Raw genomic sequence first — 16,212 nt, 5'->3', positions numbered from 1 at the left:
GCTCTGCACAAGTCTCTGCTCCCTGCAGATGGGACACGGAATTTAGCAGGACACAGTTGTGATCCTGAAGAATGAAAGAACTGCTTACGCTGGGCCTGATGAGGAGAGGCTCAGAACCTAGCCCTGTTGGGTCTTAAGAGAAAAGGAAGCATTGAATCACTTGCTGAGAAAGTGAACCATAGATGCTCAGGCTAAACCTGGATGCAGAATTAAGTATCTGACCAGCACAGTCTGGAGCTGCTTTCTAAGTCAGATGAGCAAAACCACCATTAAAAAGCAGCCCTGTTCCAACCACAGAGAAAGCATGCATGGCATTGACACAGAGAAAGCAAGCATGGCATACGCAGTCAGAAAACACCACTGTTCAAAGAATGACTGCCTGGATTATAGAAAATAGTAAGTTCTTCCAGAGAGGCGGCATTTAGTCCTGGGTGGCTTTCAAACCAGGAAAACCTAAGAATGATGGTGCACTTCCCAGGCCAAGGGATAAAAGGGACTGTGATCAAAAGTAAGAAAGTTAAAGGGGTGGCTGGGCACGGTGGCTCACGCCTGTAATCCCAGCACTTTGGGAGGCTGAGGCGGGCGGATTACGAGGTCAGGAGATCGAAACCATCCTGGCTAACATGGTGAAACCCCGTCTCTACTAAAATTACAAAAAATTAGCCGGGCACGGTGGCGGGCGCCTGCAGTCCCAGCTACTTGGGAGGCTGAGGCAGGAGAATGGCATGAACCCGGGAGACGGAGCTTGCAGTGAGCCGAGATCACGCCACTGCACTCCAACCTGGGCAACAGAGTGAGACTCTGTCTCAAAAAAAAAAAAAAAAGTTAAGGGGGAAACGGATATGCAGGTACATTCTCTTGATTCAACAGCAGATGTCCAAATGACCAAGATGGATCTGTCTGCTTAAAAGACAGGTGGGAAAATAAGAAAAAAGCCATAGGGCCTGGAAGAGAGGAGAAGAATGAAAACTTACAGGGATGGGTGTACAGCAGGAAGAGAGAGAACAAGAGGAAATCAAAATATAGAAGAACACAACCTGTCAGAATCTGCAGAAATGGCATTGCAAAAATTTTTTTTTTTTTTTTTGAGACAGGGTCTCTCTCTGTCACCCAGATTGGACTGCAGTGGCAGGAACACGGCTCACTGATGCCTCGACCTCCTGGGCTCAAGTGATCCTCACGCCTCAGCTTCCCAAGTAGCTAGGACTACAGATGTGAGCCACCACGGGCCCACTAATTTTCAAATTTTTTGTAGAGACAGGGTAGTGCCCAGGTTGGTCACTGCGAATTCTCTAGCCAAGGAATTTCTAAGTAAAGTGACAATGCTTATAGTCATCAACTATTTACTTAGGGGAGTCCCAGAGCAGCCAAAACACACCCACATCACTGCCAAAACCATACTCAAAGAAGGAAGGCTTTCAGGTAAAGTGTCCTGTCATGCACTGTAACAGCTCCAGGATCTGCTGAGCAGACCCAGGGAACAAGGCGGCCGGCAGGTGTTCTGAGGCCCTACGGAGGCAAGAGTCACCGAGACACCAACTACTGTGACCCCAAAAAAGCTGCTGAGGAGTTCGAGACCAGCGTGGCCAACATAGTGAAACCCCATCTCTAATAAAAGTAGAGGCCGGGCGCAGTGGCTCACGCCTGTAATCCCAGCACTTTGGCAGGTCGAGGCGGGTGGATCATGAGGTCAGGAGATCAAGACCATCCTGGCTAACACGGTGAAACCCTGTCTCCACTAAAAATATAAAAAATTAGCCGGGCGTGGTGGCAGGCGCCTGTAGTTCCAGCTACTCAGGAGGCTGAGGCAGGAGAATGGCATGAACCCAGGAGGCGGAGCTTGCAGTGAGCCGAGATCGCGCCATTGCACTCCAGCCTGGGCAACAGAGCGAGACTCTGTCTCAAAATAAATAAATAAATAAATAAATAAATAAATACAAGTAGAAAAAATTAGCCTGGCATGGTGGCAGGCACCTGTAATCCCAGCTGCTTGGGAGGCTGAGGCAGGAGAATAGTCTGAACCTGAGAGGCAGAGGTTTTAATGAGCTGAGATTGCGCCACTGCACTCCAGCCTGGGCAACAGAGTGAGAGTCCATCTAAAAAAAAAAAAAAAAAAAAAAAGCTGCTGGGGAGGCTGTGTGTGGTGGCTCACACCTGTAATCCCAGCACTTTGAGAGGCCAAGGCAGGTGATTGCTTGAGGCCCGGAGTTTAAGACCAGCCTGGGCAACACAGTTAGACCCTAGCTCTATAGAAAATATAAAAATAAATACAATCAAATTTTTAAAAAGTTGCTGAGGAAAGGAAGACATACCCTCTTTGACTCTGATGGGGATTCTTTTTTTAAAGTTTTGAGACAGGGTCTCGGTCTGTTGTCCAGGGTGGAGTGCAGTGGCACGATCACAGCTCACTGTAGCCTCAACTTCCTGGCTCAAGAATTGTCTTGCCTTAGCCTCCTGAGTAGCTGGGACCAGAGTCATGTGCCACCATGCCTGGTTAATTTTTGTATATACACATATATATATATATATTTTTTTTTTGAGACGGTCTCGCTTTTTCGCCCAGTCTAGAGTGCAGTGGCGCGATCTCGGCTCACTGCAAGCTCCGCCACCCGGGTTCACGCCATTCTCCTGCCTCAGCCTCCCGAGTAGCTGGGACTACAGGCGCCCGCCACCACGCCTGCCTAATTTTTGTATTTTTTAGTAGAGACAGGGTTTCACCTTGTTAGCCAGGATGGTCTCGATCTCCTGACCTCGTGATCCGCCCACCTCGGCCTCCCAAAGTGCTGGGATTACAGGCGTGAGCCACCGCGCCCGGCTATATTTTTTTTTCTGGTAGAGACAGGGTTTTGCTATGTTGCCAAGGCCGGTCTTGAACTCCTGGGCTTAAGCAATCTGCCCACTTTGGCCTCACAAAGTCTTGGGATTGCAGGTGTGAGCCACCACACCTGGCCTGATGGGGACATTTAATGGATGATTCTTTCAAAGTTAGTTGACTTGATGAAGTAGACGACTAAGTATGTTATATATCTTTCTAGACGACTTAAAATGCAGTTGAGGGCCAGGCATGGTGACACACACCTATAATCCCAGCTACTCAGGAGGCTGAGGTGGGAGGATTGCTTGAACCCGGAGGGCGGAGGTTACAATGATTTGAGATTGCGCCATTGCACTCCAGCCTGGGCAACAAAGTGAGACTCTGTCTCAAAAAAAAAAAATGCAGTTGAGGAGACCATTAGAAACTGACAGAAGCAGATAAAAGAGAAATAACCTTAAATAAAAATGTGATGACCAAGGAGGCTGGGGTCTCTTAGAGAGAAAGCAAAAGACAGTGAAAACAATAGGAAAGCTGGACGTAGCACTGAGTTCAGGGGCCAATAATAGGTTTTACCTAAGCACTTATGTTAGAGAAAATTAGTTCAGTGAAGAAGAGCAGAGAGATGCCGGGTGTGGTGGCATGCCTGTAATCCCGGCACTTTGGGAGGCTGAGGCGGGCAGATCACCTGAGGTCAGGAGTTCGAGACCAGCTTGACTAACATGATGAAACCTTGTTTCTACTAAAAATACAAAATTAGCCGGGCATGGTGGCACATGCCTGTAATCCTAGCTACTCAGGAGGTTGTGGTAGGAGAATCGTTTGAACCCGGGAGGTGGAGTATGCAGTCAGCTGAAATCCCACCACTGCACTCCAGCCTGGGTAATAGGAGTGAAACTCCTTCTCAAAAAAATGAAAAATAAAATAGGCTGGGTGTGGTGGCTCACACCTGTAATCCCAGCACTTTGGGAGGCCAAGGCGGGTGGATCACCTGACGTCAGGAGTTCAAGGCCAGCCTGACCAACATGGTGAAACCCCTTCTTTACTAAAAATACAAAAATTAGCTGGGCGTGGTGGTGGGCGCCTGTAATCCCAGCTGCTTGGGAGGCTGAAGCAGGAGACTCGCTTGAACCCGTGAGGCAGAGGTTGCAGTGAGCCAAGATTGCGCCATTGCACTCCAGAGCCTGGGTGACAGAGCAAGACTACATCTCAAAAAATAAATAAATAAAATAAAAGTAACAATAAAAATAAAAAGAACAGCAGAGAGAATGAGCAAGGAGAAAAGTCACAAACTATTGCAAAATACTGTTACACTGGGTTGGCTCTCCAAGAAGATACTGGAATCTCTTCAGCCATTTGCTTTTCAGAAGTAGAAACCAGCAAACCACCTCTAGGCGGAGAACATATGATTCTTTATTAAGTAGCTCTGGGGAAGGAAAGAATAAAAGTTGATAGCTCCCTGATTGGGAAAAAATGCACAATTAATAAAGAATGAAGATGAAAGAAAGCATGCTTATGTTGTAACACAAAAAAAATTCACAAACGTTGGTGGAAGGAAAACAGTATAGAAAACATTACTTTAACTAAAAGCTGGAAAAATTTTCAGTTGGGATGCGACTGACAAAAAGAACGGGATTTCCAGGCATAAAGTTGGCGTGAGCTACAGAGGGCACCATGTGGCTCAGTGGAAGACCCTTCAAGATTCAAAGTTCCATTTGACAGAGCAAAGGCACTTCGCAAGGAGAAGGGTTTAAATTATGGGTCCAAAAGCCAAGTGGTAAAGCGAGCAATTTGCAGCATGACTGCTTCTCCTAGACAGGGCTGAGTGGGCAAAATACGACAGTACACACAGTGACTATTAGCCACTGCCAGAAACAGGCTGAACAGCCCTGGGAGACAAGGGAAGGCAGGTGGTGGGAGTTGTTCATGGAGAGAAAGGAGAGTTTTAGAACCAGCACATCCACTGGAGATGCTGGGCCACCAGACCCCTCCCAGTCAATAAAGTCTGGTGCCTCATTTGATCTCAGCCTCATCATGACCCTGGAGAGACCCTGATACCATCTGCCAGTCCCCGACAGCTTAGGCACTCCTTGCCATCAACCTGACCCCCTGAGTGGTTCTCCAGGCTCCCTGCCCCACCCATTCAGGCCTCTGCTCAAATGTCACTCCCACAAATAGAGACTCTCTCACTACCTCTGCCAAAAATAGCTCCAAGTCAACTCCATCTCTTCTCCCTGGTTCAGTTCTCAAGGTTCTTCCATCACTGCCTAACCTCTTACTATATGCTTATCATTTGTCTTCCTCATGAAAACCTAGGCTTACGTGGGCAGAAACTGTTTTAGCCATTGCTGATCCCCCGGCACCAAAAATAGGGCTTGGCATCCTGCATGAGCTGAACAAGTATCTGTTGAATGAATCAAAGGAAAAAAAACTTCACCAAAACAATAATGATGTATCATCTTGGCATGTAACCTGGTTATCACTGAGCTGGAGTTTGAGCCCAGTTTTGTCAATAACTTGTTGTGCAGCCTTGGGCAAATCACTTTACCTCTCTGGGCCCATAATGCCTCCCTTTTGAAACAAGGCAGTTGATCCAGTGAGGACTAAAGTTGCCTTCCACGCTGGGCACAATGGCTCAAGCCTGTAGTTCCAGCACTTTGGGAGGCTGAGGCAGGTGGATGGCTTGAGCTCAGGAGTTCAAGCCCTTGTCTTTACAAAAAACACAAAAATTAGCTGGGTGTGGTGGTGCGTACCTGTGGTCCCAACTACTCAGGAGGCTGAGATGGGAGGACTGCTTGAGCCCAGGAGGTCAAGGCTGCAGTGAGCTGAGATCACGCCAGTGCACCCCAGCCTGGGTGATGGAGCGAGACCCTGTCTCAAAATAAATAAATAAATAAATAAATAAATAAAACTGGCCAGATGTGGTGACTCACACCTATAATCCTAGCACTTTGGGAGGACAAGATGGGCAGATCACTTGAGGTCAGGAGTTCGAAACCAGCCTGACCAAATGGTGAAACCCTGTCTCTACTAAAAATACAAAAATTAGCCAGATGAGGTGGTGCAAGCCTGTAATCCCAGCTACTCGGGAGGCTGAGGCAAGAGAATTGCTTGAACCCACGAGACGGAAGTTGCAGTGAGCCAAGACTGCGCCACTGCACTCCAGCCTGGTGACAAAGCGAGACTCTGTCTCAAAAAAAAAAAGAAAAAAAATTATCTGGGGCTGGGCGCAGTGGCTCATGCCTGTAATCTCAGCACTTTGGGAGGCCGAGGGGAGTGGATCACAAGGTCAGGAGTTCAAGACCAGCCTGGCCAATATTGTGAACCCCTGTCTCTACTAAAAATACAAAAATTAGTTGGGTGTGGTGGCGCACACCTGTAGTCCCAGCTACTCGGGAGGCTGAGGCAGGAGAATCACTTGAACCTGGGAGACGGAGGTTGCAGTGGGCTGAGATCCTGCCAATGCACTACAGCCCCTGCAACAAGAGCGAAACTCCGTCTCAAAATAAACAAATAAATAAAATAAAATAAAATAAAGTTTCCTTCCAACTTTTCAGTCTGTGAAACAAAGATTTGATCTATTCCTCAAGGCAAGTTGTTACTAGCTGAGGGTGGGCTTGGATTTACCTCAGATTAATGAGTTTTTAAAATCTGAGCTGATTCTTTTCAATAATTCTCTATTCAAGCAGGACAGAGCTGGGTAAAAGGTAAAAGGGAGGCAGGGGTCTGACAGGATCACAGCGCTGCTGTGAGAAAAAAACGACTCCACAGCCTGAAATTTTATTATTTTTTCCTTAATATTATCTTTTTTTTCTGAGACAGGGTTTCACTGTCACCAAGGCTGGAGTGAAGTGGCGTGATCACTGCTCACTGCAGCCACGACCTCCCTGGGCTTAGCTGATCCTCCCACCTCAGCCTCTGGAGTAGATGGGACTACAGGCCCGCGTCAGTACGCCCAGCTAGTTTTTGTATTTTTTGTAGAGACGGGATCTCACTGTGTTGCCCAGGCTGGTCTCAAACTCCTGGGGTCTAGTAATCTGTCTGCCTCCGCCTCCCAAAATACTGGGATTACAGGCATAAGCCACTGAGCCTGGCCCTAGAAAGTTTATTAAAGGGGCCGGGCGCGGTGGCTCAAGCCTGTAATCCCAGCACTGTGGGAGGCCGAGGTGGGCAGATCATGACGTCAGGAGATGGAGACCACCCTGGCTAACACGGTGAAACCCCATCTCTACTAAAAAATACAAAAAATTAGGCAGGCGTGGTGGCGGGCGCCTGTAGTCTCAGCTACTCAGGAGGCTGAGGCAGGAGAATGGCCTGAACCCGGGAGGCGGAACTTGCAGTGAGCCAAGATGGCACCACTGCACTCCAGCCTGGGTGACAGAGCAAGACTCCGTCTCAAAAAAAAAAAAAAAAAAAAAAAAATTAAGTTTACTAAAGGGCAGAATGACAGCCACTCTCCCGCATTCTTTGAGGCACCAAGATGACACAAATCAAGTTGGGTCAGGGGAGGGACTCACTCGGACGGAAGAGGATGGACTGATGGATGGTAGAAGTCACCAGTGGATGGAGAAAAAGCAGGAGCTGCTTTTAGTTCCCCTAATACTGAAACTGAACAGCGGGGCCTGGAATCCAGAACCCCTGTTTCTCCTCCTCATAGGCCTCAAATGACCAACTCCAGACTCTGGGTCTCAGCTTCCCTCGTACGACACCAGGCATTATTGATGGGGGCACAAGACCCTCCAAAAACCACGATTACCAAACTTCCGTGTCCAAGGAGAAGCATGCCCTTCCAGGTTCCTGAGACCAGACTTCAGATTCCCGGGAGAATGCCAGGGGTCTCGCCTCCGCCAACCCCTACCCCAAGTCACTTTAGGTGGAAGCGTTTGGGGCTGATGCTCCGGAAGCTGAAACAGGAGGAGCTAGTAGCTTCAGGACCCTGTGATGTCCCCATCGCCACCAACAGGTGGGATCCTCCTGAAAACCAGACGATTTGCGGATCCTGTTGCTCCCAATAACAGGCAACTTTCAGAGCACGGTGACGAGGCTCCTGGAGCCCTGTCACCAGAAACGGGAAATAAGGCGTGGGGGGCGAGGCTTTCGTGTCCCCTGAGAGGCTGGTGGCTTTGGGGTCCGGCAGAGGCGGGTGGGGGTCCTGCGGCTTTGACGGAGGTCGCGCCCCCAGGTCGCCGAGGAGCGGCCCCCACCCGCCGCGGTCGCGACCCGTCAGCCCAGATCTTGCAAGGAGCCCGCGACTCCTCCCTCGCGGCCCGGCCCGCGCTCACCGCCTTCTCCAGGTGGCTGCGCGCCTGCTCGCTGTTCTTGGTGTGGTGATAGAGAACGGAGCCCAGCTGCAGGTGTGTACGGGCCTCGATGCGCTGCGGCGGCTTGAAGGGGAACACGGCCTGCAGGCAGTGCACGCACAGGCGGATTTTGGGCGGGCTGGAAGTGCGGAAGTGCTCAGCGAAGCCCAGAAGCGCCAGGTACCACGAGTCGGCCGCCTCGGCCTGCGCAGCCTGAGCCGCCGCCGCCTGGGCCGCTGCCGCCGCCTGAGCCGCCATTTTGGCCTCCACAACAACAAGCCGCCGCCACAGGGAGGCGGAAGCAGGCGCGCGAGACGGGGCCGGGCTCTCCTCGCGGCTTCCGCGAGATCTGCCGCCCAAAGCATCCTGGAACATGTAGTTTGTATTTGAGATGACCGCCGCTCCGGGAAGGTGTAAAAGGGCGACGCCGTTTGGTTATCGTGACTGGGACTTAGGCATCGCCGATAGGCTGAGGCTTCCGTTTCTGGAGGTGAAAAAAAAAAACCCAGTCGTTCACGCAGTAGTAGGGCGAGTCTGACCGAGGCGGACTACATCTCCCATCAGGCGATGCACACTATAACAGGGCCCCTTAAGTGGCGCCGGAGCATTGTGGGATTGGATGAGTCTCAAGATGGACAACCGGGATGTTGCAGGTAACAGCCCCCGCCTCCTCTCAGGCGGCCGCCTGGGTCCCTGGGGCTAGGTGTCTCCCCTTACTCCTCGGGTCCGTCCTGCTGCGACCCGTGGATCCCTCGCTTCAGCCCGGGGCAGCCCACAGCGTCGGCTTCTGCACCTCTTGGTTTCTCGAGACCCCAGACCCAGGTTGCTGGCCGCCCCCGCTTGGTTTGTTGAGGACGCACGGATCTCCGTAGAGGCCGCCACCCGGCTCGGCCCTGCGTCCCGTTTCCGAAACAACCGCCTTCAGGGCTTCTCCAACCTCCGTTCCCCAATACGGCGACAACCTTGGGCTGTCCCTGCACCCCTCTTTTCGTAGCAGCTGGCCTCTGGCCTGCGTCCCGCTTTCTGGAAAAGCTGCTTTTCCGAAGTGCTTTGAGGCTCCCTTGACACACTTTCCCGCGTCTTTTGACCCTCACTTTGCTGCAAGCCTTGGCCTTTCTACTTCCCCAGTATAGAATGCATTTACCCATCAGCAAATACTTAGGGCGTGCTCACTGTGTGCCAAGCAGTGTGCTGGGCGCTACGCATGCAGCGGTGACCGAAACAGGGCCCTGCCTTCCTGGAGGTTGCTTTCTACTGGGGTGTCAGTGCATTAATGAGAAAATATTTACAAAAACTTACGTATGATGTGAGGTTACGTATGATATGATCAGAGTGGAGGCTTCTGATATTGGGTAGTCAGGAAAGACCTTTTATTTCTTTTCTTTTTTTTTTGAGACAGGGTCTCACTTTGTCGCCCAGGCTGTAGTGCAGTGGCTCACTGTGGCTCCCTGGGTTCAGGTGATCCTCCCACCTCAGCCTCCCTAGTAGCTGAGACCACAGATGCGCGCCACCACACAGCGAATTTGTGTATTTTTTGTGTTGCCACGTTTCCCATGCAGGTCTGGAATTCCTAGGCTCAAGCGATCCTCCCATCTCAGCCTCTTAAAGTGCTGGGGTTACGTAAAGGTGTGAGCCACCACACCTGGCCCAGGGAAAGGCCTTTTCAAGCAGAAGACATTTGAGTTAAGACAATGAATGCCAGCTATGGGAATCCCTGGAGGGTGGAGCCTTCCACACAGAGGGGGGCCAGTAAATGCAGAGGCCCTGGTAGGATGGGCTTGTCCTTTTGAAGAATGTCAAGGATGAAGCAGAAGGGAGGGGAACCATCTGGCGGGGCCTTGAAAATGGCCTTTTAGAATTCTTTTTTTCTTTTTGTTGAAGCGGAGTTTCGCTCTGTCACCCAGGCTGGAGTGCAGTGGCACGATGTCGGCTCACTGCAACCTCTACCTCCCGGGTTCAAGCCATTCTTCTGCCTCAGCCTCCTGAGTAGCTGGGATTACAGGCGCCGGCCACCGCACCTGGCCAGTGTTTTTTTGTATTTTTAGTAGAGACGGGGTTTCACCATGTTGGCCAGGCTGGTCTCGAACTCCTGACCTCAAGTGATCTTCCTGCTTCAGCCTCCCAGGTGCTGGGATTACAGGTGTGAGTCACCATGCCCGGCTCAGACTTTTAAAATTTGGATTTTATTCTGAGTCCCATGGGGAACCTCTGAGGTGTCTTCCCTGTCTCCATACTATCACCCTAGTCTGAAGACATCATTGTCTGTTGCTTGGAGCCAGTGAGCCTCCCTGGTCTTGTTGCCTGTGGATTCTCCGGCCAGAATGATTACCTAGTAGCCAGGATGAAAATAAAACGACCCTGTGGATATTGGCTAGGTGTGGTGATCCATGCCTAAAATCTCAGCATTTTGGGAGGCTTAAATGGGAGGCTCCCTTGAGGACAGGAGTTCAAGATTAGCCTGGGCAACATAGCAAGAACCTGTCTCTACAAAAAATAAAAGAAAATAGCTAGGCCTGGTAGAGTGTGCCTGTAGTCCTAGCCACTCGGGTGGCTGAGGTGGGAGAATCTCTAGAGCCCAGGAGTTTGAGGATGCAGTGAGCTACGATCATGCAACTGCACTCCTGCCTGGGCAACTCAGCGAGACCCTGTCTCAAAAAAACAAAACAAAACAAAAAAAACGGCTGGGTGTGGTGGCTCACGCCTGTAATCTCAGCACTTTGGGAGGCCGAGGTGGGTGGATCACTTGAGGTCAGGAATTCGAGACCAGCCTGGCCAACATGGTGAAGCCCCATCTCTACTAAAAATATGAAAAAATTAGCCAGGCATGGCGGCAGATGCCTGTAGTCCCAGATACTCGGGAGGCTGAGGCAGGAGAATCGCTGGAACTCTGGAGGTGGAGATTGCAGTGAGCCAAGATCGCACCATTGCACTCCAGCCTGGGGGAAAAGAGCAATACTTCATCTCAAAAAAAAAAAAAAAAAAAAGAAGGCTGGGTTCGGTGGCTCACGCCTGTAATTCCAGTGCTTTGAGAGGCGTAAATTGGAGGTTCCCTTGAGGACGGGAGTTCGAGACCAGCCTGGACAACATGGCGAAATCCTAACTGTACTAAAAATATAAAAATTAGCCAGGTGTGGTGGCTCACGCCTGTAATCCCAGCTACTCAGGAGGCTGAGGCAGGAGAATCGCTTGAACCTGGGAGGTGGAGGTTGCAGTGAGCCGAGGTGGTGCCACTGCATTCCATCTTGGCTGACAGAGTAACAGTCCGCCTCAAAAAAAAAAAAAAAAGCCACTGGGGCACGGTGCCTCATGCCTGTAAATCCCAGCACTTTGGGAGGCCAAGGTGGAAAGAATGTTTGAGACCAGCCTGGGCACTATAGCAAGACCTCATCTCTATGAAAAAATTTAAAAATTAGCCAAGTGAGGTGGTGCATGCCTATAATCCAAGCTATTTGGGAGGCTGAGGTGGGAGGATTGCTTGAGCTGGGCAGGCGGAGGCTGCAGTGAGCTGAGATCACACCACTGCACTCCAGCCTGGGAAACAGATCCAGACCCTGTCTCAAAAAAAGACCCAATGGATCTTGCATTCTTCATCTTAGTGCTTCTCCATCACTCCCCAAAGCGCTTATAATAAAGCACAGATGCTCTGACATGCCTCACCTCTGCCTGTCCCTGGAGCAGGCCCCTCTGACACTGGGCACTTGCTGCTCCTTGGATGTACCAGGCTTCTTCCTGCCTTGAGCTTTCACATCTGCTCCTTCTTCTGCCGAGATCATCTCCCATTTGGCTTTTCATGACGCTGGCTTCTTATTTGTTTTTTCTGGTTTAAATGTCTCCTCCTCTAGTGTTTATTTTCTGCCTGTCCTACCTGCATATGTACTCTCCTGTTACTTTTTCACCCTTTTTTGGTTTTCAGCAGAGCTCTTACCACATTGTGCACTTACTTTTTTTTTTTTTTTTTGAGACAGAGTCTTGCTCTGTTGCCAGGCTGGAGTGCAGTGGCACCATCTCGGCTCACTGCAACCTTCACCTCCCTGGTTCAAGCAATTTTCCTGCCTCGGCCTCCCTAGTAGCTGGGATTACAGGCACATGCCACCATACCCAGCTAATTTTTGTATTTTTAGTAGAGACAGGGTTTCACCACGTTGGCCAGGCTGGTCTCGATCTCCTGACCTCAAGTGATCCGCTTGCCCCTGCCTCCCAAAGTGCTGGGATTGCAGGCATGAGCCTCTGCACCAGCCTGAAAGTTACTTTTTTATTATGGGTCTATTGTCTTCCCAGCCCAAAGCGAGTCCCACGTGGGCAGAGACCTGTGTTCTCTTGCATAGCACGTAGTAAGTACAGGGTATGGTATGCAGCAGGCACTCTGTAAGTGTTTGCTGAATAAATGAACTAATAGACATATAAATTAATCTGAACATCAGTTGCTCTCTGGCCTGTCACAGCTTCTTGGGGTGTTTGTGGAGTAAAGGTGATTTCCGACGTACTCCTTTTCCCTCCCCAGGAAAGGCTAACCGGTGGTTTGGGGTTGCTCCCCCTAAATCTGGAAAAATGAACATGAACATCCTTCACCAGGAAGAGCTCATCGCTCAGAAGAAACGGGAAATTGAAGCCAAAATGGAACAGAAAGCCAAGCAGAATCAGGTGGCCAGCCCTCAGCCCCCACATCCTGGCGAGTAAGTGCCTGCTGGGGCCTGGATGGGGCCTGGATGTGAGTCTTTGAGGGTCACCAGCACAGGGTTTGGCTTGTGAGGGCAGTCGGCATGTGCTTGCACCCAGCCATAGCCTGATGATCCAAGGAATGACCCAGATGCCCTTGGGAGGCTCACTATGGCAAGAGAGAAATGAGGGGTATGTGGAAGCCCAGAGGACAGCCTGCCAACTCATCCACTCAGCAGTTATTTACTGCCAGCCAGCTGTGGTGCAGAGGGAAGGGGTATAACAGAGTAAAAATCTCTGCCTTGAGTTCAGGTGTGCTGCCTCACACCTGTAATCTCAGCCCTTTGGGAGGCTGAGACAGAGGATCACTAGAGGCCAGGAGTTTGAGACCAGCTTTGCCAACATAGTGAAACCCCATCTCTACTAAAAAATACAAAAAATTAGCTGGGCATTGTGGCACGTGCCTGTAGTCCCAGCTGCTCAGGAGGCTGAGGCACGAGAATCTCTGGGATCTGGGAGGCAAAGGTTGCAGTGAGTTGAGATCGTGCCACTGTACACTACCCTGGGCCATAGAGTGAGACTCTGTCTCAAAAAAAAAAAAAAAAAAAAAAACCTCTGCCCTTATGGGGTCACAAACTACTAGCAAAGGGATGCAGGTGCCGCCCCAGAGCTCCTGGAAGATAACAAAGGCAGTGTGTTCCCAGGCCCCGTGGCCACAGTAAGGCCACAGAGCTTTGCATCCTGAAAGCCCAGGTGGAGCTGGCCCACTGAGGAAGCAGAGAAAGGCCTGCCCAGCAGAGGGCAGGAAGGGGAGAGAGCCCATATGTGGAGGGCCAGCCTGAGCTGCTGTACCAAAGGGGCTGTCCCTTAGTGGATGGCAGGTGGATGATAGCTCAGCAAGGGTTTCCACTTGCCTGTCCTGAGAAACACTGAGGGCACCAAGGGTTTTGATCAAGGGGTGATGTTGTGATGAGGGTGACCAGATCCAAGCTTTTCAGGCTGGAGATTGATAATCTGAGAGGCAGGCCCCTTCCTCTGGGGTCTGGAGTGTAGAGTGTGTTAACCTTCCCCAAGGCCTTGTCCCAGCTCCAGCTTTTCCTTTTTTTTTTTCTTTGAGACAGGGTTTTGCTCTGTCACCCAGGCCGGAGTGCAGTGGTGGAATCATGGCTCACCGAAGCCTTGAGCTCTTGGGCTTTAGCAGTTCTCTTGCCTCAGCCTCCCAAGTAGCTGGGACCACAGGCACGTGCCACCATGCCTGGCTAATTTTTTTCTATTTTTGTAGAGATGAGGTCTTGTTATGTTGCCCAGGTTGGTCCCGAACTCCTAGACTCAAGTGATCCTCCCACCTTGGCCTCCCAAAGGGATTACAGGTGTGAGCCACTGCACCCAGCAGCTCTTGCCTTTTCTTTTTTCTTTTCCTTTTTTTGTTGCCTAGGCTAGAGTGCAGTGGCGCGATCTCAGCTCACCACAACCTCTGCCTCCCAGTTTCAAGCGATTCTCCTGCCTCAGCCTCCCAAGTAGCTGGGATTACAGGCATGCGCTGCCACGCCCAGCCAATTTTGTATTTTTAGTAGAGACGGGGTTTCTCCTTGTTGGTCAGGCTGGTCTCAAACTCCTGACCTCAGGTGATCCGCCCCTCTCAGTCTCCCAGAGTGCTGGGATTACAGGCGTGAGCCACTGCACCCGGCCAAGAACCGGCATTTTTATCTCCCAGTATTTGTTACCAATGGTTTTCAGGTGGGAGCCGTTCGCTGTACTCTGCAGCCTGAATGTGATTTCTTGTCTTTCCTTGTCCCTACCTCTTCTGGTCCCTCCTGAGTGAAGTGCTCAGGGTGTGAGTATGGGGGCAGGCACAGGAACTGAGGGGTGCCCAGAATGTCCTGGTTGTTTAGTGTCAACATTGAACCTTCTTTTTCATATAAAATTACTTCTACTCCTTCTTTTTTTAAACTTTAAAGGTAATTCATGTACATGGTAGGAAATCCAGGAAGTAGAAGAGGGGTAAACAAAAAACCAAAGTCACTCATAACTCTGCAGCACAGAGACAAGCACTGGTTGAGTGTTGAGGTGTTTTTCTGTTTTTTTTAATTTTATTTAATTAATTAATTAATTTATTTTTGAGACGAGTCTTGCTTTGTCACACAGGCTGGAGTGTAGTGGTGCCATCTCGGCTCACTACAACCTCCGCCTGTTGGATTCAGGAGATTCTCCTGCTCAGCCTCTCGAGTAGCTGGGATTACCAGTGTGCGCCACGATGCCCGGCTATTTATTTATTTATTTATTTATTTATTTATTTTATTTTTTGAGACAGAGTCTCACTCAGCCGCCCAGGCTGGAGTGCAGTGGTGTGATCTTGGCTCACTGCGACCTCTGCCTCTTGGGCTCAAGCGATTCTCCTGCTCAGCCTCCCGAGTAGCTGGGATTACAGGAACCCACCATCGTGCCCGGCTAATTTTTGTATTTTAGTAGAGATGGGGTTTCATCATGTTGGCCAGGCTGGTCTTGAACTCCTGGCCTCAGGTTGTTCCTCCCACCTCGGCCTCCCTAAGTGCTAGGATTACAGGCATAAGTCTCTGAGCCTGGCCATTTTTTTGTATTTTAGTAGAGACAGGGTTTCACTATGTTGACCAGGCTAGTCTTGAACTCCTGGCCACAGGTGACCTACCCGCCTCTGCCTCCCAAAGTGCTGGGATTACAGCCTTGAGCCACCGTGCTGGGCCTGTTTTATTTCAGAGGCAGGATCTCACTCTGTCACCCAGGCTGCAGTACAGTGGCACTATCATAGCTCACTGCAGTCTGGAATTCCTGGACTCAAGCTATCTTCCCACCTCAGCCTCTTGAGTAGCTGGGACTACAGATGTCCACTGCCATGCCTAGCTAATTTTTAAATTTTGTGTAGATGGGATCTCACTATGTTGCCCAGGCTGGTTTTGAACTTCTGGGTTCAAGTGATCCTCCTACCTTGGCCTCCCAAAGCATTAGCATTACAGGTGTGAGCCACTGCTCCTGGCCCGATGTGTTTGTCTAACAATTTTTTTTTATATTTGAGATGAAGTCTAACTCTGTTGTCCAGGCTGGAGTCCAATGGCGCGATCTTGGCCCACTGCAACGTTCGCTTCCTGGGTTCAAGTGATTCTCCTGTCTCAGCCTCCCCAGTGACTGGGATTACAGGTGCCCGCTACCACGCCCGGCTAATTTTTTGTATTTTTAGTAGAAACGGGGTTTCATCATGTTGGCCAGGCTGGTCTTGAACTCCTGACCTCAGGTGATCCGCCTGCTTTGGCCTACCGAAGTGCTGGGATTGCAGGTGTGAGGTCCCGCACCCGGCCTTTGTAACAATTTTTAATTCAAATGTATTTTGATGTAAGTAGAACCACACTGTAGATACTGTTCTATAGCCTGTCCTTTTGTTTTTCCTTTATTTATTTATTTATTTATTTATTT

General features: G+C 50.3%; 2 protein-coding genes across 9 annotated transcripts in view; one reads left to right on the top strand and one right to left on the bottom strand.

Annotated features, from left to right (window-relative positions):
• Positions 1-8,439, bottom strand: part of MAU2 (MAU2 sister chromatid cohesion factor) — a 36,922-nt gene extending 28,483 nt beyond the window's left edge. For 6 of the 8 annotated variants that reach the window (XR_675861.5, XR_675862.5, XM_009435080.5 and 3 more), the window contains exon 1: positions 8,095-8,370. Coding sequence is in view for 6 of the 8 variants with exons in the window: in XM_009435080.5 (XP_009433355.3) it covers positions 8,095-8,370 (276 nt within the window). In the remaining 2 variants the exon portion in view is untranslated. Of the gene's footprint in view, positions 1-7,568; positions 7,660-8,094 lie in introns of those variants that run through there. The other 2 variants (XM_512526.9, XM_016937071.4) reach the window with 2 other exon arrangements.
• A 279-nt stretch (positions 8,440-8,718) lies between these two features.
• Positions 8,719-16,212, top strand: part of SUGP1 (SURP and G-patch domain containing 1) — a 44,030-nt gene continuing 36,536 nt past the window's right edge. Inside the window, 2 exon segments of the mRNA NM_001246595.1 lie at positions 8,719-8,765; positions 12,614-12,785. Of these exon segments, the coding sequence (NP_001233524.1) occupies positions 8,732-8,765; positions 12,614-12,785 (206 nt within the window). The 5' untranslated portion in view covers positions 8,719-8,731.

The sequence above is a fragment of the Pan troglodytes genome, chromosome 20 (assembly GCF_028858775.2).
Source record: "Pan troglodytes isolate AG18354 chromosome 20, NHGRI_mPanTro3-v2.0_pri, whole genome shotgun sequence".
In the NCBI taxonomy this organism is placed as follows: Eukaryota; Metazoa; Chordata; class Mammalia; order Primates; family Hominidae; genus Pan; species Pan troglodytes.
Note: the sequence above shows the minus strand (reverse complement) of the source record. Positions and strands in the feature narration are given on the sequence as shown.